This window comes from Tyto alba, unplaced genomic scaffold, assembly GCF_018691265.1.
Source record: "Tyto alba isolate M040663 unplaced genomic scaffold, T.alba_DEE_v4.0 Super-Scaffold_1, whole genome shotgun sequence".
NCBI lineage: Eukaryota > Metazoa > Chordata > Aves > Strigiformes > Tytonidae > Tyto > Tyto alba.
In genome coordinates this window covers 24930428-24956915 of record NW_024881261.1, presented here as the reverse complement: position 1 = coordinate 24956915, position 26488 = coordinate 24930428, and the positions used below count along the sequence as shown (strand labels likewise).

The following is a 26488-nucleotide window of genomic DNA, read 5'->3' as shown; positions in this document are numbered from 1 at the left end:
AATACCACTCCAGCAAATAAACATCACACAATTATAGGCTGAAACTAAATGGTTACAGGCTATACTAAAACCTGAGTATGTTCCTTCAACAGACATATTTCAAGCCCATTTATAGGAGGACCTCAGCTACCTCATGAAGTAAATTTTTGTAAGGTGTTTGGGCCAGTAATTTCCAATGCCTTTTCCGTCAACTAGAGCCTGTAACACTTTTTAAATTTGCAGGAAGTTACAGGCAGGAAAGTGTCTTTGCAGAAGCAAAATAACTTGGAATTCTGCATTTTCACATATATCTTGCGTATATTCAGAAATCACAACCTTTTACCTTTCTTTTATTACCTTACTCTTTCTTACACAACATGTCTCAAAGCATGGCGGGCACTGGGCTCTACAGACAGGAACACATTACAAGGCAACAAGATACCCTGTGTTGCTTTTTGTCGTGAGCTTTTGTACATGATTTTCCACAGCTCCATAGCCCATAACAAGGAGGACCTGAAGAGGCTTGGTGTCACCCATGCGCTGAATGCAGCACATTTTGCATGGGGAAGCAAAGGAGACCAAACATCCCATGGCCAGGAAAGGCAGTATTATGGAATACCTGCAGAGGACTTGATCGACTTTCACCTTGGCGCACATTACTGCCTTTGAGTGCATTCACTAGGCCAAACGGTGAGTTCCTCTCCTGGTGGTAAACCACTGCTCTTACACAAGTCTTTTATTAAGCGATCACAAATTACTTTAGCAGCGTTAACTAAACCTCACTCAGACATTTGGGTAAGCCTAATTATCCACTTACAGATATTGTCTCCATTGGCAGGTGGGAAGATAGCAAGATCCTGAGATTAGAGTAACCAAAAAAATTATGTCCAAATCAGTGGTAAGGATCACACATGGTCTACTGGTAATCATCAGAGTGTATCTTCTGTAGCAGGAGAGAAAAAAGAAAAAGCAATTATAAAAGGGAATTATGCTGTATTTTAGTGAGCGGGGAGAAAGTTCTGAGTTCTCATTCGGAAAGCAGTGATTTTTTGTTTTTCTGTATTGATTCATCAGAATACTCAGCACAGAAATTGTTACTTTCTGGTTTGAGAAACAGCCAAAAGCTGCAAAGAGCTATCAGAGACATGCCAATTGGCCACTTACAAAGCCTAATGCCATGTGTTTTCCTCTCTTTCTGGACTCAGATCTCTAGTAACAAAAAGTGGTTCTTGATTTATGAAAGACATGAACGTAATACCCTGGAGGCTACTTTGTCTCAGCTGTCATAAATTGGATGTCTCAGAGATGAGATGAGATGTGAGTGAGGCAGAAGTACAAACTTAAGCAATCTGTGACCATGGCACTATTATGTGCAGCCTGCAACAGCACTACATGTATTCACTTCTATTTTGAAGGGAAAATCTTCGTTCACTCTATTCTTAGAAAAAGCAGGTCTGCTTCCCTTGTGCTGGCTTATTTTATGATCTTCTGTCACTTTCCTCTAGTCAATGCTATCCAAAGAGTTATCCAGTAGCAAGCAGTTCCATTAGGCTGCAGTATTTACATATTGAACTGAGCTATAGTAATACACCTATGTAAACTCTAAACTCTTATAAAATAAAAAGATCGAAGTGACAGCGAGAAACATCAGACAGACAATCTGAATATGAGAAAAAGATGAAAGGAACATGACCTAAAGCTTTGGCATCAAACCTATCTTTCCACTCTGTTTAGGGGGTAGGAGGTTTCTCAATTTCATATGCTCCAGTCACTCCTCAATCATTTGGCTAAATGGAGGCAACAAATGTGTTTGTTGTCCATTCTGCTCATTAAAACTCATAAAATCAACTCCAAGAGAAAACAGGCCCCTGTTTAAACTTCAGGCTCTTAAGGATATCCCTGGACATAAGAAGATGGTAACCTGTTTTGCTGCACTGGGATCAGCAAATAAAAAAGGGAAAAAATGTTGTAGTCCAACACGTATAAGAAGTGACCCAGATGGGGGAGAAGATTTTCCTACCCTGGTGACAACAGATGCTCAATGGCTGCGGACTTCCCAGAGGTACCTTCCTCCCACCACACCCTCTGCCCAGCTTTATGGACCTGAGATTTTCAGCAAATCTAATAAATTTTCAGCCATGAATTAGCCTTCTTTTCATGCCCAGAATTCCGTGTTCCCACAAAAATTCTTTTTACACAAACACAGCTGTGTCTGTAGCACTAGCGAACACAGAAGTAGACAAGTTCTTTAATTTTATGGGAATATTTAGTAAAGGAACTGGTCTTTCAACCCTACTCTGCTTGATCAGAAGATAGTCTTCTCCCAGTACACTGTATTCTGTTAATGTCTCACAAAGGAAAGGGGACTGCAAAGATGAAATAATAATCAGACTTTTGAAATGACTACCTGAATTGGCAAGATAAGCTAGACCACCTTGGGGTAGTTCTCATCTTAGAGCAGGTCCTGGGAAACAAATTATAGTTTTAGACTGAAGTCCTAGACATGCAGAAGTAAAGTACCTAGGGAATGTGGCTGGTCGCAATCCCAGCAGAATTACGTAGCATTTGCCCAGAGCTCATTTGCCACATGCATGCATTTCCGTACGAGGTAGTGCAATGCAACATTGGAACACCAAGATTGGGGCCAAATTAATCCTTGGGGAAACTCCCACCAAAAACCTGTGGTGCAACCCTGGGCTGAATTCGTCCTGTTTCCAAAACGAGAAGTGTGCCAAGGACGGTATGGCCTAAGAGGCACACAGAGTTGGCAGGCTCTCAAGTGTCAAAATAGAACCAGCATCACCGGCCGCATACATCACGTGCTTTGCAGGCGAGAGAGAGACAAGAAAAACAATCAAGTTGTCTGGTGGAAAAAGCAGCTTCCCAGGATCGCTCTAGCCACGGTGTAATTGTGATCAATCCGCACTGGCAAGTACCAGCTTTCCATGTGTGTTTCGCCTAACACAGGCTGCCTGTGGAGAGCAGCTCGGGCAGGCTGATGCATGCTTGTTATCGCCGGCGTAAATATCTCTGCCTTGTGTTATTGTGGCACAAAGCAGCTGGACCATTTGAAAATCATTTAAAAAGCACTATAAAATTAGGGCTCCAGTGCTCTTATTTTATGACTTTCATGAGCAGCATTGCCTAGAGAGAAATTATCCTCTTTATTTTCAAGGCTAAAGGTTCTTTTAACATTCATCAAAATCAAAGTGCACCCTTGATAACACATCGAGCTGTTACTTATCTAGTACAGACTCTTTACCTTCTGCATAATATCACATTTGAGATCTCAGTTCTTCATATACAACTCATTTCATTGTGTCTGCTGTTGTTTTCACCAAGTGAATTTGCATAGTTTCAGGAGAGGCTGGCTGATGCCCTGAAACATATTCTTTCCATAATTCCTAATTTTTTTTTAATTTCTAGAACAATAGCCTGGAGTGGTTTTGCTACTGATCCTCCTATAAAAATGGTCAATTACCTCTTCTGGCAATGGATTTGCACAGACCAATTATGCACTGTAAGCGAAAGATTTTCAAGGGCATAAATAGTACTTAGGTGCATAACCTGACAGACTCCCCTTTCTGCCTTTGAAAATCTGTCCCCCATATATATATATAAAAAAAAGTCTTTGATAATTTTCCTTTTTTTCATTCTTGTTTTCACAGACAACTTCTTTACCAAACTCAGGAAAACGGTGAGTGAAGCAAAGCAGCATGACAAAATGCTAACAGTACAAAGGGAAAGCCATTCTATTTAGAAATAAAATAGTAGTGCAGCTGTACCCACCATACTTAAAGTTCATATCTGAAGGGCTTAGGAAGAGACACTGCATGAAATTCTCAGCCACAGAGGTTGGCCCTGCACATCCTCTGTCCTGCAGCTCAGGGAAACCACTGTTCTCCTCTGTGTTGTTTAACCTGCCTTACGCTTCTGTAAGACACTGGTCACCTTATTATCCAGACATCAAATACCAACTGAGGATAAACATTTAGAAAGTCAGAACCTTAACTCTTGGGTACTCTTTGACCAGGATTTTGTCTTTATTTCCTCGGGGGGTAGCAGGCTGCATTCCTGTGCCAAAAGGTAGCATGCTTTCAGATCACTGCAAGAGGGGATGGTTGGTGCTAACAGATCCCACTGTGAAAACACATGAAGCCACGTAGAGGAGTTGTAAGGTCAAGATGCAGCAGCATTCTGAATGAGGGAGATGTAACTGGCCAGAAGGCAGGCTGTGTGTGTCAGAAGAGAGCCTCACCACCATGCAGCACCTCTGCTAGCAGAGGAAGTTTGAATTTTTAGCCATCAAGGTCTTGCCTGTTGTCACTGAGTTTGTGATTCATCAACAGGATGCTTAAGCTAACAGAGGGATGAGAGGGAGTTATTTGGTAATCACAATTGTTTATAACCATAGGAAGGCAAAAAAAGGGACAGGTGTGGATCAGCAAACCCTAGCAGAGTCTGCTGTCACCACGGATGGAGAAAGTGGGACAGGCATTTAGTAAGTCAGGATAAGAATGCACCTCAGCTCAACGACACGTTTTATTGTTCCAATAGTCAGCAAGTCACTAACAACCTCTTCCTGCGCCTGACAGTCCCAGAAATATAGAAAAGGGCCCAACTGAGCTGATCTAGCTCTGCTCCTGCATTTCAGACCAGATTTGATATTTTGGATCAGGATATTGTGGACAGCTCATTCATAAATGTTGTGGTTTAAACCCAGCTGGCAGCCAAATACCTCACAGCAGCTGGTTCACCCTCCCCCTCCCAGGGGATGGGGGAGAGAGCTGGGGGGTAAAGGGAGACTCCTAGGTTAAGATAAAAACAATTTAATAATTGAAGTAAAAGAAAACAATAACAACAATAGAAAGCAGAAGTGGGTAATGCACAGTGCGATTGCTCACCACTCACTGACTGATACCCAGCCTGTTCCTAGCTAGTGATCCTGAAGAAAGCCAAGATCTTGAAACCACAATCCTGGAACCAAGAGAGAATTCTCTCCTTCCCAGTCAACTCTCCTTTATATACTGAGCATGACATTACATGATATGGAACATTCCACTGGCCAGTTTTGGTCCAGTGCTCTGGCCATGCTCCCTCCCAGCTTCTTGTATACCTGTGCACGGGCAGGACACGGGGAGTTGGAGAGTCCTTGATCTCTTAGCAAGAACTGAAAACATCAGAGTATTATCAACATTCTTCTCATACCAAATCACATACTGAATCCAGAACACAGCACTACTCTAGCTACTAAGAAGAAAAATTAACTCTATCCCAGCTGAAATCAGGACAATAAGACAGGTGGAAAAAGTGCCAAGGCTGGTTAGACCTGAAGGTCTGGCTAGTCAATGATTCTCCATCAGCCCAGAGCACAGTCTAGGGGAAGACTGTGTAAGAAACAGGACAACTTTAGAACAACGCTTCCCCTGCGTATCTTCCAGCTTTTGGCCTTCAACAGATGGCTATTTCCTAAACCTCACGATGCTTTTAATGGCTGCAGACTGGGCAGAGGGGCCGGTCCCAGTACGGAACTCCCTCCCTGCCTCCCTCGCCGCTGCCCCCAGCAAGCAGCCTGCCTGCACCCGCCCCAGCGAGGCTGGCCCGGGCCGGGGGAGGGGGGAGCGCCCGCGGGGGGGTCTGCAGCGTGGCTGCCGCGGCCAGCAGGCTCTGCCCCTCCTCGGACGAACGGCCGAGGCTGCTGCCAAACTCCCTCCGAGCCCCATTCTGACGGGGGCTGAAGGCGTGGGGGGAGCCGCCGCCGTGTCGCGGGGACAGCTTGGGGGGGGGGGGGGGGGGGGGGGGGCAGCACCGCGACCGGGGCTGGGACCCCACCGCCGGGACCCCCGGGCCTGCGCAGTGCTGCCACCTGGAGATAACTCCCACCGGTTAGTAGGCGCCTGGTAATTCTCACTGACGCCCAATAACCCTCGCAAGCTTTCTTCAGCTCTCCTGTCTTTTAGAAGGATGCAAGGGATGCGTCGCTCCAGATGGGGAGGAGGAGTAATGCCTCCGGTTAACGCAGAAGCCCCTAGACAGGCTGACTGCACTTTCCCAACGGATTTCCATTCTCACAGAGAGTTGATTTCTTTAAGAAAAGCATTCAAAGTGAAAGCAGCTGGGGAGAGAGCGTGAACAGCATGGACTCCTCCATCCAAGCCCTCTGAGAGGGGCTCCGTCCTGGCAGTTGGAAATCAGAATCACAGAACAGTTTGGGTTAGGAGGGACCTTAAAGATCATCTAGTTGCAACCCCCCTGCCATGGGCAGGGACACCTTCCACTAGAGCAGGTTGCTCAAAGCCCCGTCCAACCTGACCCTGAACGCTGCCAGGGAGGGGGCAGCCACAGCTTCTCTGGGTACCCTGTGCCAGGGCCTCACCACCCCCACAGTAAAGAATTACTGCCTTATATCTAATCTAAATCTTCCCTTTTTCAGTTTAAAACCGTTACCCCTCATCCTATCCCTACACTCCCTGATAAAGAGTCCCTCCCCATCTTTCCTCTAGGCCCCCTTTAAGTGCTGGAAGGCTGCTAAGAGGTCTTCCCTCTGAAGACCCGTGTAAGCAAAGGGTCAGTTTTTCCCTGGAGAACAGGCAGGAGAGACGGTCGGTCTCTGAGGTGACCACCACCACTAGCCCACCGCCCAGCCCAGCAACTCAGTGCAACAGGTTGTCAGCGCTCAGGGGTGCTCTCCCAGCCGGCATCTGCCCCTCGCACCTCCCTCTCTTCCTCGGAGCCAGAGGAGGGGACGCGTGTGCTCTCTTGGCTCTTTTCCTACCATGACTGGAGGAAGTGGGAAAGGGAAGAGAAACATATTTGGAAAGACAGAGAATAAAAGACTAAAGGGATCACCCTGCTTTTTACTGTGGGTGACTGCATTACGTTCTGGTTTGGGTTGTAGAACAGATGTCGCCAGTGGAGCAAAACCAGGCCAAACTGCACTGTGCATAGGAGAAATGAGCACTGTTACAGGTGTTTCTGATACAGAAAACCTACATGGGAAAGGATATAGTGTAGATAATTTAATTTATACACCCAGGTCAATACCAATTTAATTCACCTAGTACATTTCACGTTTTTCTTCCATCCACCAAGAGTGCAGTTTCTTGTGTATGGGTAACAGCTCCCTTTAAATGCCATTCATGAGTATACTGTGTACTTTTGAATCATTCAAGATTGCTTTCTTCTGCCATCTTCTGGCAAAATGAAAAATCACAGCGTTTCGATAACAGCAGTGTTGCAAGGCAAGGGTTGTCAGTAAGGGTAGTGTATAATTAGATCAGTTGGCATAACTGGAAAAAAATATAGTCCTTCTTGCATATTTAAAAGCTTGCCTATTCTTCCAGCTCTACCAGTTGATCTAGTAGCAGTGGTTCAGTGGTTATCCCAGAGCAAAATGTCAATTTTGTAGACCTTGTTTTTCTTGAATGTCTGTAACAGCAAAGAGAGTTGCTTAACATGTGAGGCTTTAACATTTTATAACAGGACTTCATCAAGTATACCCTAAATATTTTGAAGAGAGTCCTTTTTGCCAGTTTTGCTCTCAGGTCTTCACAGCTCCTTGACAATAGACATCTATGACACCACAGGAAGATCTTGTCTGATAAGCATGTAAAGCTTTTCCTTCTACTGCAACAACTATTTCTGTCTGATCCCTCAACATAAACACCACAAATCATGCCAAAACACCTCGTATTATTTGCTTAATTCTAAAACAAAACATTTTCAGTATTTTGTTAAAAATATCTATGATTTATTTAAGACTAAATTTTGGTTCCTGAGGTTTTGTTTCCCCTTTTCCTGCAATCACACAGAGGTTCATTGTAAATGACTACTTGTGATCCCCACTCTTCCATCACAATAGCTTCTCCCACATAGCTGTGCTAAAAATATGAAAATTATATATGATAATTTAAAAAAAAAAAGAAATCCAAAAGGAGAAAATGTCAATATTTTCCCTTCAAATAAACCCCAAATTCAGAGCCTGTAAGAAAAACTACTCACAAAATTCAGAGCCTGAAAAGAGAACATAAATAAAAGCTGTTCAAAGCTTTGTTCATTTTCACTAGCACCAGCAAAAATGACTGCTTGGGATGCCAGGCATTGGAGAGAAAGGATGTTAATGCTATTTATAGCTCATGGGTGGTTCCCATTACCATTACACCTGAGAAGCTTGCAGTCCTTAATGTATTCCTACTCACACCAACTTTCTCAAGCAGAGGACAGCCTTCCCAGGGCTGTGCTGGAGGCACTGAGGTTTGCTTTGGGAAAATGGACTGTTACATTTGCAGCCTGTTCCCAAACAGTCTATTATAAACTGCCTGCAGCAGGCACAACCTCCTGCAAGGCTGCACTTCTCCCTGCTACCTGTGCTTGACTCTCCCTCTTGGGAGCCATGAGGCTGCTGCTTTGCTGTAGGCTCTTCCTCCTTCCATCACCCTCCTGGCTTTCGCATCGATCTACGGTCCACACCAAGCCCCAGCAGGAAGCGGCATCAGAAAAAAAAAACAGCACAAAATCTGACAAGATAATGGCGAAAAGACCCTGCAAAAACTTTCTGGCACATAACAACACTTGCTCCTGCCCTGCCTGTCCGACTGCAAGGCCCAGGCGGCAGCAGCGTGGTATCTGGGGCGCGGGGCAGCACTGCACTGCCGGCTCCTCGCAGAGCCAGCACAGCAAGGCCTGGCGAGGAAATTCCTTCCCACTAGCCAGCAAATGGCAGGGCAAGCTCTCCCAGTGACCCTGGGACTGGATATTCCACAGAGCAGCGTGTCCCCCACGCCCTTGGCTCCTCATCCATCCCTGGAGATGTGTCTGCACATCCCGCTTTATCCACATGCCCAGACTAGGCAGCTCCCTGCTTCCCTCTGGATTACCTGGTACCTCGGTTTTATTTCTTCATAGTCAAGATAAGAAATTAAGAGCAAATATTCATTAGACACATACTCAAAAGTTTGCAAGAGAAAGCAAACCCCACTTTTAGGTCTTAATATCTCCTCTTGCTTGTTTTCATGCACCTCATCAGTGGTCAATTCTTTGGTGACATACAGTCACCCTACTTAAAAGATGACTTGATCAAAAAAAAAAACAAAAAATGATTTTAAAGTCAGGAATTAAAAAAAAAAAAAAAAACTAAAGAAAAAACATTCCGCTCTGCCCTGACAAATCTGAGAATATCCCTTGAAAGATCTGTGATGTGCCTGAAAAAGCTTAAGTGACAAAACAGATCTTCCATTGCAGAGTTTTGAAGTCTTTTTGCTCTTGATTCCACTCCAAAGAGTTTGTACAGCTCTGTCAACCTTAGAAAAAGGTGCCTTTTTTCTACATACCCTTTCAAGCAAGGCAAGGCAAGGAGAGCACTTCACTGCTTACGTTTAAAGTGCAGGGGGAGACAGACAGCTCGGAGATACTCCTGACAAATGACTGAGGAATATCAAAACCCCTTTACTTGTGCCTTCAAATATCCCGAAATCTTGCAAGCTTGACAGCATTGTCAATTTTGTATTGACAGCATCAGACAAAAAATCATTTGAGGAGTAAATCAAGGAGAAGAAACACACCCCACCACCACCCCCCTCCCGCTTTAATCCAGTCACACAAATCCATACTGCCTGCAGAAGGGCAAGTGCTTTGTAGCCCTTTTTAATAGCAATATATTAACACCCTTGTTTGTCTTTCCTGAATCTTCCAAGGCAATTCCACCCCCCCACACCCCCTCAGAGTCTGGTCTCTTCAACAGCATTTGTATCAGAACTGCCCATAACTTACACCTATTGACAGCCTGTGACACAGATGAAATCTCAGCACAGCGCTGGCTGTGACAGCACTCCCTGAACTGTTATCAATATCAAGGTCACTTTGTTTTTCTTGCTCTCACTGGAGCATATCTGCCCTCAGGGCACGGGCTGCCCAAGGAAGCTTTCTGTCTAAGCTCCTCACAAGCCACAGCGTCTCTGCTCCATTACAGGCGTTATGTAAGATTAGAGTGAAGTTTCTACTATTAGAAGCAGTTAGCTGCATGGTGATTGTGTGGTTTCCTGATTATAGCATATAGCACAGTTATGGCTGCTGGCAGCAGGATTTAAAACTACAGCTATTTTAATTCAGGGAGAAGTGTGAGTGTAGTCGAGGCGTGTCAAGGAAAACAGTAGTTTTGGGGGGGGGTTAACTCCTAGCCATGGTACCCTGGACAGGAGTGCCCCAGAAGAGAAAGGGGAAAGCATCACCCTAGGCTTGCCAGGTATCCACAGATGAGTCGGAAATTATGGTAGGAGCCTGTGGAGGGCAGCGCTGTCTTGCTGGGGATGGTGCATTGAATAGCTCAGAGATGCCAGCTGCTAAGGTAATACTTCTTTTTTTATCTCCTTTGAATCTGAAAGCTGCAGATGTAAAAGCTGTCATCCTGCCACAGCCGTGGCCTGTCACTGCAACCAGGACTCCCCATTTTTCAGGCACCTTTTCCTGTAGCGTTAGCCCTGTGTGTGGGCAGATGCCTCTCCCTGGGCTGCGTGGCTCTTAAATAAGAGGGTTGGGGGGAGGCAGGGTAGGGCTGGGGACGGCAGAGAGGTTCTCCCCGCTTGGAAAGATAGGGTCTTGGGAAAATACGTGTAGATCCATTACATTGCAAAGGAAAGGAAATGCTCTCCAGGAGCACTTCCATGAGCTAGCAAGAACACCCTCTCCCCAAAAAACAGCAGGGCAGAGGTGAAGTTCCCCGCCACGAGCCTGAATCCTGCTGTCAGGGCCTTGAGCCTGGCTTGGCAAGCTCTGCTGTTCCTGGGGGCTTGCCTTGTCCCAGGATGAGGGTGGCTACGAGACCTCGGGTGGTGCTGCGGCAAGGAGCTTTGTGAGAGTGCGCGGTGGGAGGCCTTGCTGGGGCTCCCCACCTCACTCAGGAGCCCATCTGAGCTGAGACACTCGGGCTTCGTCACCATCTGCATCACCTCACAGCTCTGCCCGTTCCTGGCTGTGCACCCCCCTGACCTGCCTCACCACCGTGGGCTCTCCTGGCTATCCAAACCCCTGGCTGAGGCTGGTTGCCCTCACCTGCCCTGCCCTCTCACTGCTCCCGCTCCGGCAACAGCCTCGCGTGTCCCTGCCGTCCCCAGGTGCGCCCAGCTCCCTGCCCTGCAGCAGCCCCTCCAGCCCCACGGGCAGCCCTGCGTGGGGATGGGAGGGCTCACGGAGGACGGAGCATGTTGCTCTCCAGCCCAGCTCAGGCTCCTCGCAAGCAGAAGTTGGTACCTTCCACCTCAGTCTGGAGGAGTCAGAGGGCCCCATCATAAATGTACAAGGCCGGATGTGAACGGAGGTGTCAGGAGGGAGCCCAAGCAGTGAAGAGGTGTGAAGACTCAAGACTTTCTCCCACCCAGTAAAACACGGCTGCCGGCGTAGGGCGAGGGGCATCTGTGAGCTGAGCTGAGCTGGGCTGAGCGGGTAGCTGTGGAGGAGGCTTGCAGGGCTGCTCCCGCTCCTTCCCGATACTGCGGTTAAAGAGAGGGCTGTGTTTTCCAGAGCCCTCGATCTGGCATCATTCCCGGGTAGTAAATTCTCTTAAAAACCTAACCAAACAGAGCTTTAATTGTACATTCTGCTTTTCTCTTCACTCCAGAATAATGGCAATGGCATTAATACAGTGCTGCATTGAACACGTACCCACACTGAGGCCGAGGGACCGATTCTGCTTTCCATTATTCAGGGGCATTGCTTCTGGTGAGGCAGATCAGGCTTTAAACAGCAAGCAGGAGCAATGAACTTCTACGGTTCCCTGCTGTTTGAGTGTGGGCAAAATAAAAGGCCATAATATATGATGCAGTCAGCCAAGAAAGCAGTATTGCTCTGCCATGTGCACAGTCTACTCCGAGACGAGTCCAGGATCTCATTTCTAAATTCCCATAGGTGCCTCATTTAAACCATCAGCCATAACCTGCTTCTCATTTTCAATACCACTTGGTATTAGAGCTGCAGTGAACTGCTGGTGAGAGATTCTAATTCCTGCAAACAAGCCCCTGTAGGTTTGCAAGGAAAACAGAGAGTTCCCCTCTCGGTTGCCTGCTAGGTTCCCATCTGGCTGTTTTAACTTTGCTATTGCTTTTAAATGTGCCTGTTTCTGCACACGACGCTTTCAGCTCTACCTCAAGAGACTCCAGGGTTCTCTTAGCGTCAGATTCTGGCCAAAATGTAGAGACACAGATTGGGTCTTCTTAACAAAAAGGAAGATCAGATTTCACATTACAGTATCTGAAAGATTAATTCCACTTACATGACCATTTCTCTGTGAACCACACTCCTTTCCATCTGGATTTTTCCATCAGGAGGACAAAGAGCCACAGTGTTAAGCACTACCTGAGAGAAAAGAGCAAGGAGTGTAAAAGATGAGTGCAGAGATGCTTGCTGAGAGAAAATAGAAGAAAAAACAGAGTAGAGAGCAATTTCAAATGCATCACAAGAGGCTTCTTTTATTTTTTTGTTGTTGTTCACATGAATTATATTCTGATCTCATGCTTTGGTATTTTGAACCATTTAGTTTGTTAGGTTTTGATTTAAGGAATTTAGGATATTTGGCTGCAGGAGTTTTTTGTATCATGTTATTGTTATCTAGTGTTTGCATTATTGTAGTAACCACAGGTCCAGGCAAAATCAGTGCCCTGCTGTGCCCAAGGCTATCAATAATCTCATGTAAGACCTTGTTATTGAAAGACACCTGTGGGCTACCATCATAATCACAAGCAGAGCTGTGCCAGCTAGGAGCGCGCTAGCAAAAGGGTTAGAGGAAAGATGACTTGGGGCCCAACTAATGCCTTGCCTCAGTCTCCTCTTGGGACTTCAGACAGTCATTTAATCTCTCTACAGCTCAGTCTGGTCTTTAGGAGACAAGGTAACTACTATGGCAAAATGGCAAGAGGCTTTCCTCCTGTTGCAGAAGTGGAAATGAGGGCTAGGTAAGTAAGTGGCTGCTCAGTTAGTGCTCATTTTTAGTTAAACAAAACATGTTTTCCTCAACAAGGAACAAGCCACTTCATTTTGTTTTAATAGTTCAAAAGTTTTTATGCAATGCTAAAGTAAAATTACAAAGCAAAAGTAAATGTAAATGTTAATTTTTTTTTTGAAAATAACAATATTAACTATTTCAAATCTACAATATTGGAGTGTTTGCATTTTTTTTCCAGAACTTTGCTAAGTTTTCTTTGGCTGGAGTCTGCAAACGCAACACAAATCTGTTAAATGCTTTAGCCAATTCAAGTCAGTGGGGATTGTGCATTTTTTCTCTTTTCATTGACAGAAGATTCTTCAGTAGAAACCAGCAATTGTTTTCAGTGTAGGAAAAAAAAAAAAACATGACCAAACCAAAAAAAAAGCCTTGCAGACCATAGTACTCAAGTGGCCGGATAGTATCAGGGAGATACAAAGTTCAGCGAGGTTGTTGTAGACAAGGTCCTGGAATGATGGGTTCCCTCGGGAGCTGCACACAAGCAGGGTGCGGAGTCACCCACAGCCTTTCCTGGGCGCTCCCTGCAGCCCCACAACGCCCACCCCACAGCCTGTGCCTCTACCATGGCTCTCGTGCCCCCCAGGGAAATTCAGGCCTCTGTGACTCAGGCTCCACAGCTCAGACACAGAGCCAAGCAGGTCCCAGCCATTTGGAGTGCGCCCCAATACTCTGGGTGTCCGGGAACTGATGGATAATCACAAAACAGTTTTAAATCTTGTGCTACCTTCTATCCTCCTGGGGAAGCAAGGAGGCTAACACATCTGGATTGCCTTTAAAATCTCTATCCAGTCTCAGATGTCTCCTACAGGTAGAAAGCTTTTTTTTGTTGCTGTTGTTTTGATTTTAACGGGGGGGGGGGGGGGGGGGGGGGGAAGAGGAGAAAGAAAGATAGAAAGAATCTAAGTAACCCTATCCAACTTGCATGGTCTAGATCTCTGCAGAAAACGTTAGTGACCTTCTAAGACAGAAAATTTATTTTCCCAGTTACAGGGGCTCCTGCCCTCCTGCACTCACTGGCTGTTTCCATCTAGAGCAGCTTCTGGGAGCCACCCTGAGGGAGAAGCTTAGAGAAATGTAATCAGTGGCAGCACTTTTGCTAGCTTTGCAGTATCTTAAAGTAGAAGGCGGGGGGGGGGGGGGTGTGGGGGGGTGTGGGGGTGGTAGAACCCTCAGCAAAGTCCCTGGCCCTCAATTAAAAAATTCATATTACTTTCCTCATTAGTCCAATCATCTGGTAGAGCTATTTCCAAGCTTACCCTGAAGGCCCTGCAGAGCAATTCAATTTCAAGGCCAGCACAGCGCGGCCGGAGCGGTGTGCTTGGGAGGAGCTATGCTTCGTGTTGACACGAGAAGCTCACTTGTCTGGCGTTAGTCATGTGAAGCAAACGATGTTGACGCACTTTTTGGAAAGAGCATTGCTCTATGAAAGGGAGCTCTGTTGCAAAGCACCTCCCTGGCTGCAAAGGCTGGAGTTGCCTGCTAAATTTCACCATCACCAAAACAGCTCAATTCTTGGAGAACCTCCTCAAAGTCAGGTCTTGAACAAGAGGGCTTGCAGTGTAATTCTCTCTGCTAATCATCTCCATTACTGTAACTAGCTGACAGGCTACAGCAGAAATTTAAAGCAGTGGGAGCTAGGAGAACTGAAAGTTTAGTATCCATCTGCTTACCTCCACGACTTCAGCCTTTAAACATCTGCAGCAATTGAGAATCAGACACACTCCTTGAAAATGAGCCTGTGGTCTTATGAATCTCCTGATGTAGAAGCTGTATTATCTTTTTCTTGATTTCCTTTTACTGCTTCAGCTTAACGTTCTGTGTCGGTGAAAGTACAAACAGGTCATCATGACAATGCTGGCAGTAGCTCTTGAGCACAGTGCATGACTTTCTCAAGGCAGTAAAACTTGTAGGGCAATGCACAGTATCTTTTTCTGTGCTATTCTTCATGCTAATCTGTGCTAGGATTGCACAACATACTCCTTTATCAAAGCTCCTGGTGTTACATTATCTGCCCTGAAAAATTTGTAGCCTTTTATCCCTATATTCCTCTCTACTTCCCTGCAGTTCTTTTCCTTCATCATTAAAAGTAAAACCAGTCAGCTTTTTTTCCATCTCTCCCATCATTTTTATTGTGCTTTTCATATTTTGCTTATTAAGTAGTTACCCTAGGGAGACTTCCTTTTTATTAGAACATACAAAAAGCTATAACTGCTCTTAACATTTGTGGGGAGGAGGAGGGAGAAGGGGGCAGGGGAAGCAAATTTAGGCTGAGGTCACAGAAATATATGTGGTGTGTTCAGTAATACGCTTTGCATCATCTCTACTTCTTTATTCATAAGCAAAAACATATCCTCCCTTGCTTTCTGCTTATTCCCTAAATCAGCCTACACTGTTAAAAATAACATACCTGGATGTTTGGACAAAGTTGTTGTTGTTGCTGTAGGAGCAACATCCATCTCACTGTTGCTGCTGTGGGTCAGGGGACAGAGATGGCTTCCTAAGGTCCCATCCATACTTGTTTTCTAGAATTGCTGAGAAAATAAATACAAACTCTAGATTTAGGCATTCGAGTGAAAGCTGAGGCCACATCAGAATAAACACCAGCCACCCCACTTTGGGAAGAGTTCTAGTGTGGCTCTCATGTTCATTATGGATTTAATACCAACAAGCAACCAAACAAAGGTCATCAGTGTTCTCTGGGGGCGAGAACAGCAATTCAGGATAATGAGATCCTGGCAGGAGAAATGCTCCTAAAGTCTCAGAGAAGGGACTGCTTGGATATCTTTGAACTCTCGCTCTCAACTGAACTCTGCTTCAGGCTGGACTGTCTGGCCTGAGCTTCCAGGGTCTAAACCAGCAAACAACATTGCAAAAGGGATGCCCATATTCCACTGCATGATCTGTGAGGGAACAAAACAGCCCTAGGTGGGATTCTCAACAGGGCCACAAAGCCAGAACTTTTAGCTCTATAATTTCCCCAAATTCAGTTGCTCTTTTTTTTCTCACATCCCAGGTAAGTACCCTACCCCTCAGATGAGAGAAACAGCCTCCCCCTGGAGGCAAATAGCTATCACATTACTTACACAAAGTGGAACAGCTCCCAGAGGAGAGACTGTGACAGACAGACTCAAGTATACCAGTATAGCTGAGTGTTCAGGGATATTCACCTGAGAGATAGAAAAAACTAGTTCAGATTCTCTCCATTTCTATTTATATACATACAGGCACATATATAATGTATATCTGCATGTGAAAATCCATTCATATGTATACATGTATGTATATGTATGTGTATACATGTGTTTAAATACATCCATATAAATGAAAGAAAACTGTACATACATGCATGTTATATATGTATACACACGCACTATATGAATCTATGTCTTACATACACATCCTAAGATGTCCACCTTGGCCCTAGAATCTTTGTAAGTGTAAGTCAGTCCAATGATTCATTCTTTCAAAAACTTCCAGTTTTAACTAACCAGAATCAAGCGTGCACAAACAATTTGGTAACCCTCCAACATAAAGTACTGGAGCTTTCCTACATACGCTCATCAGCGCTATAGTAACAGAAATAATATCTGCACCTATGAGGTTCAGCTGGTGCTGATTCGGGTGGCACGGGATGTTCTTTTTCAACAGTGTTACTTGACAAGAAATTAAATCATATCATTTTATGCTGCTGCTTTCTCAGGGGATGGATTACATGCCTGTAGAGTCCTACCAGAGAGTCAGTCCTGCTCTCTGGATGCTTTTAGCAACACCTGCAGGCCCTGCTGCACACACTAGTTATAATAATGTGATGCTATTTGGAGAGTAATGAACAGGACTACTTTCTAGGGAATATTATTTCTGTGTGAAAGTTTCCTCTTAATTCATTTCAGAAAAGCTGTCTCTGATACAGACCGAGTGCGTGCAGGAGAGGAGTGAGATGCCTCACACCAGAGACTCTTCACCTCCGACTAGCAGTGCAGGGAGCAGAGCTTCCTATGAAACACCAGCGCTATCAGACCTCCAGCGGCTCTTTTGGTTCAGAGGCGGGTCTGATAATCATGTGGACCAAGTCTGGCCAAATATTTACCTGGGAGATGCGTAAGAACATATGGTCCTATCATTAAGCTGTTACTAGTTCCTGGGAGGAGGAGGAAGGGGTGCAGTACATTGGGGAGCAGCTTTTGGGTCAGCAGGAATGTTTTTGCGAAACAAGCTTCTAAAACTGATAACATAGGGAGTTTGAATGTAATGAAAAACATGATATACAAAATGGTGACCTACTCATAGTGTGTCTGAGTGGGGTTTTCTACATTCTGTGAACCACAGTGGATTTGGCAGGGTAAGAATTATTTGTATTCTAGACAAAAGTCCTGAAAGAATCCATCCCAAATTGGTGTCAACTCTGAAATGTACTATCTGCCCTGGAAACTGTGCTCTAAGGCAGCAGACAAGAGCACTGTAGCTCTCCCACTCAAATAGGAGTAACAGGATCAAGAGCCAGACGGAGGAGAACCCAAATGAATTATACAACAGGGATTTTGCCAGTCCAAATCCAAACTTTCTTTCAAAGATGGTAAAACTGAAAATATCAAACAAGAATTTTCATGCAAATACCTTATTCTTATGACCACCTCTATCTATTGCTGTTTCCTTCTATTTGGATTACTACAGGTTACATAGATCATCAGCTTATTTTTCCCAACTCCTCCTCCTCATGAATACGTCAGTTAAGGATCACAGTTTTGTGGAATAACTTCAGTCCCAGTTTATGGTGGGAAGGGGGGAGAACCTCACTGGTGAGCATGATGCAGCCACTTCATGTCTGAACCAGGAATGAAGTGCTGCTCCATCTGTGGGGGTTCTTGCCCTTGCACACTAGGAATGAGAGATTGGCTCTAGAACTTGGTAAACAACCATTTAAAGGAAAATCTTGACCACTTTTTACAGTAAGCCATGTTCCCAGGGATTAACTGCTGGGAGGCATTTGCTTAACTAACAGTATCACACCAGCAAGTCTGTGTTCTTGCTGCTCTCCCCACCACCATATCACATTTTTCATGTGCAAAGCACTATGGGCTTCTCGAAATGTGATACTCCGTAAGCAAGCTGCAGTTCCTGCATCCTTCCCTAGCGGGAGCAGGCACTAACTTTAAACCATGCTATTTTAGCAGCATGTTAGGAGTGTTGCCAATGAGCCCTTCATGTCTTTCAACAGGTGGGCTGCTAGGAGCAAAACTACTCTTCAAAGCCTCAACATTACTCATATCCTTAATGCAGCAGATGGGCCATATAGCATCAACACAGGAGCCAAATATTACGAAGATCTGCAAATAGAGTACTATGGAGTAGAAGCATTTGATGATCCGTCCTTTGATTTAAGTATCTTCTTTTACGATGCTGCCAATTTCATAGGCAAAGCTTTAAACACTTCAGGAGGTAAGAGGGAGGCAAAGAGAAGCTATGGGAGGAAGTTTCAACACGAGCCAAATGGCTTCTCCATGCAGTAACAGGCAGCCAGCAAAGCTCTGATCCAGCGTACGGTTCGGGAAGGCACACGCAGAACCACCACGTTGAGGATGGGAGAAGGGCGCCTGTGGCACGCACCGCAGGGAAGGTGGCCGTGGCCAGGGCCCCGGGAGCCAGGGAGGGCTGGCTGCCCCAAACCCGGTGCGGTGGGAGGAAGGGCCAACCCTAGGAGCAGAGCGAGAGGGAAGGGCAGAGGTTTTGGCACTGCGGGTGCTCCCCCACGGGTGCCTGCTGCAGGAATTGGCAGGATCCGTGCGCCTCCACACGCACCTCGCACCCCGGCACGGGCTGCAGCCCGGCATGCCTGCCCCGCGTGCCGCAGCCCCGCTCCCGGGGCACTCAGCTGGGAGCAGCGGCACTTCAGTGCTGGCTTAAATGCTTCACGTGCTTAAGTGCTTCACAGAATTGGAGCTTTATTCAGACTGTCTATTAAGCTAGAGAAGCAGCAGAAGTTAATGAACTAAGTCAAAAACTGCGAGCCTGACCCACAGCCTGCTGAATTTTTGTCAGCAGAGTTTGGATTATGGCCTAGTTATCATAATTTCCATTTGTTCCAGAGTTTGCTCCGACTCTGACTGGCTGCGAGATCTGCTGCTTTCACTGGAGTGCTTTATTAAATCCCCAGTTATAACTCACACTGGGCTGCTGAGATACAGTAAATTATGAGTCCATTTTTACAGGCAGACTATCCTACAGAGTTTATGGGAGTTGTCAGTGATCACAGTCAGGGCCTGGCCAAAATTTTCTGCCAAAACTTTTCTTTTTTCCACAGAAAACTATACTAACAAGTTTAGTCACAGAAAGCTTCTCCTTCCACAGAAAATTTCAACTATTTTAATCCGAGGCCTAAATTAGATGCATGAGGTCAGTATGAAATACTACCTTGCCTGAGATGTATGGCATGATCTTATGCTAATCTTCCCTGAGAACATGAGTATCCGCTAATTGTCACCATTGTTTTCTCAACTTATTTCAAATAGTTCTTATCCTCCCTGTGTCTTTCTCACTTTAGAAATGCTAAAGCCCACTCACCTTCCTGTGCCTCTTTCTTCTCCGCAGGCAAGGTGTTTGTTCATTGTGCCATGGGGGTGAGCCGCTCTGCATCTTTAGTGCTTGCCTTTTTAATGATCCATGAAAACATGACACTGGTGGATGCTCTGAAAACAGTGAGTGCTCACAGAGACATCTGCCCAAATTCAGGGTTCCTCAGCCAGCTCCGGGACCTGGACATTAAACTAAACGAAGAGAGGAAAGGAACCAGAGCATCTGCTACCAAAGAGCTGTAAGAGAGTATCACTGGAAGAGAGAAGATAAAATGTTATTTGAGTTTCCTGTATCTCTTATAAATGAATTGCATTTGTAAACTAAGCACACAAGTTTATGATACACCAGAATGCACGTTATTACTAAAAGCAGATTTTAGTTGATCTTTCCATTTTGCAAAGCCCTCCTAGATTATACTTACGATTAGTTGTATATTGTATCCTTTACTCTCCACCTTAAAACATTGCTCTCTACTAGTTTAAAAAAAAAAAAAAAAAAAGAAAAAAAAAAGATATCAGGTTCCACTTCAGAAATAGCTGTGTTTCAGCAACTAGTGAAGCTCATATCAGTTTATGAAGTGTTAGGCTATTTGAGGTGAAAGATGCCATATTATTTATGCTACAATAATGCTTAGAAGTTTTCTCATGAACCAGCACCCCACCCATTGCTCCCCGTATCCAAAATGGTTTGTATTTTGAGACTTGAATCTGGCACTGGTTAGTTCTTGCTTTTACAATTGGTGGAGCCCCTGAGTTGGGGGTAAGAGCCTGTTTCAAGGCAGAGCAGCTGGGAAACAACACAAGCCACTCTAGGAAATAATTCCAGGTCTCTATAGTGTTTTCCCTTTGACTGTTCATCAGATTTTTTTCTTCCACAAAGATACCTTCGTTTGAGAGGGCATTCAATTATTGCTCTTCTCCCCTCATAAAATTCATCCAGGAGATGCAGTAGAAAATGCTTCTGAAGAGGAAGGTGTGTTCCCAGCTGAGGCTCCAAACAGCTGCATGGGCAGGAAAACATTTGACAAAGAAGTTCAACGTATCCCAAATTTGTCTGACAGTTCAACATTATAAAACTTGGGATTTTCTGTCTCAAAAATAAAGGTCATTAACATTGCAACATCGTGTTCGGTGGCATTTGCTTTTGTGAGAGGATTCAAGTGAAAACTGAGGGGACACAGGAACGGCAAGGGAGGTGATGACAGGCATCAGGCTTTCATCTTTGTGTCTCTGGGCCACCATAAGAGCACTCAATAGCTACTGTCATCTGATGGATCAGTGCTGCCTGGAAACTATGTGAAGCACATCTGGCTCTCCGTTCCCAGCGGACAAACATTGGCAGCACAAAGCCACTCGGGGAAGCCAGCTCGGGGATGGCAGTTGTTTGCATTCCTAGTACCAAACTCAGGAATGCAGAGACATGAATACTCCCCACCATGTGAGCTGGCTACTCAAGAACAGCACAGCAACAAGGGAAAACATTCCTTGCCATTCCCAGTGCTGTCTAGAAGGCAAATTTCTGCCTTCAGGACAGACAACTCGGCACCTTTTATGATGCTCTCTGGCGATATCTACATCTGCTATGTGGTCGAGGCTACAGGAAGCACACAAAGGAGAGCATTTGGAAATGAAGACCTGACCCCCACACCGAGGGCACCCCAGGGGGTTTTGCTTTGTACTAACCCTGTGGATTGGACATCCCCGAGCAGCAGGAGAGCAGTGCTGGAGCACTTCTCTGCTTGAGTTCCCTGCACAAGGAAACCTGCTCATAAGGCTGCTCTGCAAGGTCAACAAAAGCACCTCAGGCAGGGACGGTCAGCTTAAAAGTATGCTACAGACCCAAATAAAAATTTAATATGCATGTCTCAGTTACCAAATGACTCTAACAAACTGATTTCAACTTACAGAACAAGTGGGGAAAAAAAAAAACCCAGAGTGGATCTGGTGATAGAGACACCCCCGGCCCCATGAACCACATTCCCTTATGCTTCCCACCTACAGGAAAACTCTCCTCGCCTTTAGCACCAGCAGGACTGAGGCCCGCCAGCCATTTTCGGCTGCAGAGCGAAAGGCCCAGCTGAAGACGCCCTTGCTGGGGGTACGGGAGTGACTGCAGATTAAACGCATTTCACGCGATAAAAACTTAACGGCGTTTTTTTAAAATACTGGTGGGTGCAACTGGAAACCCCGCATCTTGCTCGGAGGACACGTTGCTGCCAGCACGGCAGAAAACCAGACGGGATGTAACTTCCCGCGCTGCGGTGTGCCCCCCGAAACCCGCGCCGCACCCCCGCGGCCCCCGCCCGGGCGCTGCCCCCCCCCGCCTCCCGCCCCCCGCGCTGCCAGGAGGCGCCGCCAGGTGGCGCCGTCGGTCCGGCGCGCGAGCGGCCCGGCGGGCAGGGCCGGCGGCGGGGGGGGGAAGGGGGGTGCCGGCCCCGGGCCTCCTCTACCCCGCATCGGCCCTTTGGTTCCGAATTCGGGTCAAACCTCGAGGGAAACGGGGCAGCCGGTGCGGGGGTGGGAGAAAGGGTGACGACGCTGTGGGTGGGAGCACACCCGCCCTGGCATGCCCCAGGCGCCCTGCGCCGCCCGAGGCGGGGGGGGGACTGGGGCACAGCCCACCCATGCTCGCCCCGCCATGACAGACCCCCGGAGCCCCACTGGCACGCGTGCAAGGGTAAAACTCGTCACCCCCCCAGCACACGTGGCGGGGGTAACCCCGATCGATCCTGCTCTGATGCACAGGGATGGGATAAGACCCGACCTCACCCCTGGCGCCTGCTGCAAGGATGAACCTCAACTGCCCACTAACATGGGCGGGCTGGGGGGGGGGGTAAGCGCGGTCACCCCCCAATTGCTCGCATCTGGGGTAAACCGCCCCTGCCTCGCAGAGAAGCGCACATGGCAAAAACCTGGGTATCAAGGGTAAACCCCAACCGGGGGGGGATGCACACCACCGTTCATGCTCGGGGGTGCAAACCCGGATCTTGCCCCCAGCGTTGGCGGGGCCGAGGCAAACCAGCGCAGCCCCAGCAAGGCCGCCCAGGTCACATCTGCTTCCACCACCTGACAGCCGGCCGCTTTCAAAACTCAGCCTCCCGCTGCTGCTGCCCTCCAGTTGCCTTGCTCTGGCTGATGCTCGCAGGTCCAAAGAGGGTAGGGGATTGTGGTTTATAATTAACACAATTAAAAATAGACTTTGAATAAGCTGAACACAGAGGGGCCAGAAATCTGTTGTGCAACTGGTACATTAGGAGAAAACTAAGTGGTATTATTCAAACAAAGGTAATCCAAGACGCCGCAGCGCGGGAGCTTCAACTACCAGGCAAGTACTTTTAAGCTTGTTTACAAACCAACCCCCAGTGAACTCAATACATGCACTGAGCAGCGTGAATTTAACCACAGCCAGCTCCGCAAACAGAGACACAACTGCAGGGCTAGGCCAGATTATCGTCTCTGCAGTTGTACCCAGAAACTCTAATGAAACTCTAATATTTGTGAAATTGTAGTTTGCTGTCCAGCTGGATTCCCAGGCTGAGGATCTCTCACTGAAAAAGATGCTTAAATTTAAAGGGTTTGTTTTTTTTAATACCGATCTGGCTTGTATTTAAATTCCTTACAGATCTAGCTTAAGATAATAGCCATGAAACACTTTATCTGGGGTTCCTTCTTCTCAGCTGATGTTCACAAGTTGTTTTTGGGGAGGGAGAAACTGGCCAGCCAGTTACACTGGAGAAAATGTGAAACAGACTATGAATAAAATGCTGTGCAGTTCAAAACCAAAACTGGGGTGTGTGTGTGTGGGGGGGGGGAAATGAAGAAGTCTGAGAGGAGGATTTTTTTATTTTTTGGCCTTTTTTTTTTGTTTTTAATACTAACTTCATAGTTTGGGTCTTCTATGGATTATTTATAACTAGGATAGAATTTTCAGACAGAAATGGGATTTTTAATATCAGCAGCCTTCCTCAGAATATTTTTATTGAGGAAATGTGTTTGTATGGCTGTGGAAGACATTGGGATGCTTGGAGTAAAAGAGTACAGAAAGAGAAGACTGGGTTAAATTAATTCCTGCTAAATACCTACCAGCAGACTTGCTGTCTATATGGGAGCTGGAGACAGAATTGTACCAGGGTAAAAAGGATACTGTGTCTATTTATAGCACTGCCTTCAACACTGTAGGAATTCAAAGGAAAACTCCAACTCAGCACACAGACTTCTCATCATCTGCTTCTGTCAAGATTAAATCGGGGATGAAATCATTCCCTTCCCCTGCAAATCCCTTCTAGGAAGGATCTGTTCCTTTCTGCAAGTAAGGAACTACCATGGTACAAACCACTTCAGAGCTCATATGGTCTGAGTTCCGGGAGTCCTCATCCAGCCAAATGTCACCTCTCTCCCCTTGGTAGGCAGAGGAAGGGGAGAAGAAAAGCCTTACAAGCCTCAGCATTTTAGCAGGAAAGACCAAAGGTGTTTCACCTGCTCTGCATCGCTGCTCCCCTCACTGTCCCCAGCTGCCCTTCTTACACTGGTTGCTCCGAGGCACTTGCAAACAAAAGGGTAGCATAGCTCCAGCATGCTCCCGGGGGCAGGCGGCAGGGAAGGGAAGAGGAACAGGGTCCTGGTCACTTATGGTGTCAGTTACTGAAATGAGGCCCTAACCTTACAGGGGTACATGCCCCTCTTGCCATTGCAGAGTCATCCATCTCTAGGAGGGAGTGGGCTCCAGTAGGTGTGTGGGGCACCTATTCATCAGGAGAAATTATCTCTGATGTTAAGAGTACAAATGAGAGCAGCCTTGGGAAAAGTATTAGCAAAAACCTGACTGCCATGCTAAAAATAAGGCAGGCTCCTGGAGTTCCTTCGCTCCACTCTACTTTTAGCATCATGGTGCCTCAGATCTTTTCTTCTCATCTTCCACCTTCCAGTGTCTCTTTATTAAGAGCTGCTCTTCCATTCTTCACAAAGCACTACCTACTCTACTCTCTCCATGCTCCTCTTTTGTTATTCTGTTATCAAGCTGTCTGCTAGGTAGGGAGCAGAAGGTGCAGGACTTGGTGCTGCCTTTGAGGTACAGGTAATTATTACATGCATCTGTTAGTGTGGTTGCTGCCTCAACAGGTGGAAAACATGCTGTTCTCTGATAGATTTGCAGCACTCTGCTCCTGCCTTGTCTTTTCTCTAAAGCCAGTTGTGTGGTATTCCTAAAATAATAAACACAGCCTCACTGCTGCCACAAAAACCCCTGGTAAATATATTTTTATGGGAATGAAATATTAAAGGATTTGAACGGTTATTCACTGAAAGCAAAGCATGAGCAGTAAGGTTGGGTAAAGATTCAAAGGCTGGTTTGCTTCCTTTCCCTGGGGCACATCAAAGCTGTACTGTTTGCACTTTAGAGATGGATAGTGGGGGATTACTTAACGCAAAATGATGGAAACAATTCAGACTATAATAATATAGCATGAGAGTTTCTCACATTACATCTATTCCCCATACTGCTGGCTATATTCTGCCTTCAAATTCACGTGCACAACTCTCATTGGATTCTGAGGGAACTGTATTTGAAGCCAAAATGCATTTCATTGTCTTTCTGAAGTCTCTCTACGGTTTAGTTGCTAAATCGTGAGCTCAAGGACTGGGGACAAAGCTTGTCTAAACATTTCCCAGTGTCTGTCTCTATGAGATTCCCATCTGCTGTGTTTTATTTTGAATTTTATCTTCCTACTTTCCTAAAAACACAAAGCAGAAACACACGTTTCCTCTGCCCTGGAGTGCAGGAATCACCAAATTTCCCAGCAGGTTCTCTCACAACATACGGTGCATCCAAGTTTGTCTAAAAATGCTACAAGCCCTTTGTGGAGTAGAAAGGGAGGAGACCAGAAATGTGGGCCAAGTTTCTGAGTGTTATGAACATCCCCCATCCCCCAAAGGGACTCCATATCCTGTTTCTTCTGTCCCAAAAATTTCACCTGGCTTTGGGTTTCATTAGAAGAAATACACATTGCTCAAGTCCAGGCTCTAAGTCTTTGGTTCGTGCTTCCTGCTGACACTGCAGAGACTACAAGAGCCACGAAAGCTGAGTCTGACCTGGGGGCTTCAAATTTACTACAATAGCAGAGCAAATTAAATGGAGAGCACGTTAAGCGGGTTGGGAGATTGTTGTTGACCAACAAATCTTCATTAAGTTCCCGCACCAAGCTGTGCTGCACCTCCGATGAAACTGATTATTGTGTCTCCATCTGTGTTTCAACTATTTCTCCACCAGGCTTAAAAGAAATTCAGACTTGTTTTAGGTCTAATTAGAAGTAAAACAGTATTAATCCACCTTGCCCCATGCATGCAGCCAGTTTGGAGGTGTTGGTGCATCATTCAAACAGGCCAAGTTCCACTCTGTTCACCACCAGTTATTTACTGCCCCGGTTTTTGCTAGCTCTTTTATTTACTGCCAGTGTCTCACAGAGACTTTGTTCACTGTTTTATAGTGACTTTCTGGATTACTGGTTTGCATTACCAAAGACAAAGTCTGAGATCAGTTCTTGGCACTGCACTCCAGACATTTCAGCTCAACCCCCCAAGAGTTCATATGACTCGCACCCTCCCCACAGCAAAGCCCGTGCTCAGCCTAACAACAGCTTTCACAGGATTAGAGCAAAGCCCTTTTCTGATATTCATGACTGAAGGGAGGCTACCACAAATGGGGCCTCTGACAGCCTTCACCACAGACCACTGCTAGAAATACAGCTCCACAGGTAAAACTCAGGTGCCAAGCTACTCTGCTGTATGGGTTTTAAAAACAGTCTGCCCAATTTAGGTCAAACAGAGAGAGGTTTGAGGAAAAAGTGCAAAGGAAACCAAGGGGAATTAAATAGCAGCACTGAGAGTTATATAGCTTTAGCATCTGCAGTGTACATGCAGAGCAGGATCTTCTGCCACAGACTGTCCTTGCCCT

General features: G+C 46.1%; 1 protein-coding gene across 1 annotated transcript; it reads left to right on the top strand.

The window, feature by feature from the left end:
• The first annotated feature begins 571 nt into the window (after nucleotides 1-571).
• LOC104356375 (dual specificity protein phosphatase 13) lies at nucleotides 572-20646 on the top strand. The gene is made up of 5 exons (XM_032982165.2): nucleotides 572-669; nucleotides 3648-3676; nucleotides 16861-17068; nucleotides 18186-18406; nucleotides 19556-20646. Exons 3-5 carry the CDS (start codon nucleotides 16908-16910, stop codon nucleotides 19780-19782), a joined length of 609 nt encoding a protein of 202 aa, XP_032838056.1. The 5' UTR covers nucleotides 572-669; nucleotides 3648-3676; nucleotides 16861-16907; the 3' UTR covers nucleotides 19783-20646.
• The last annotated feature ends 5842 nt before the right edge of the window (nucleotides 20647-26488 follow it).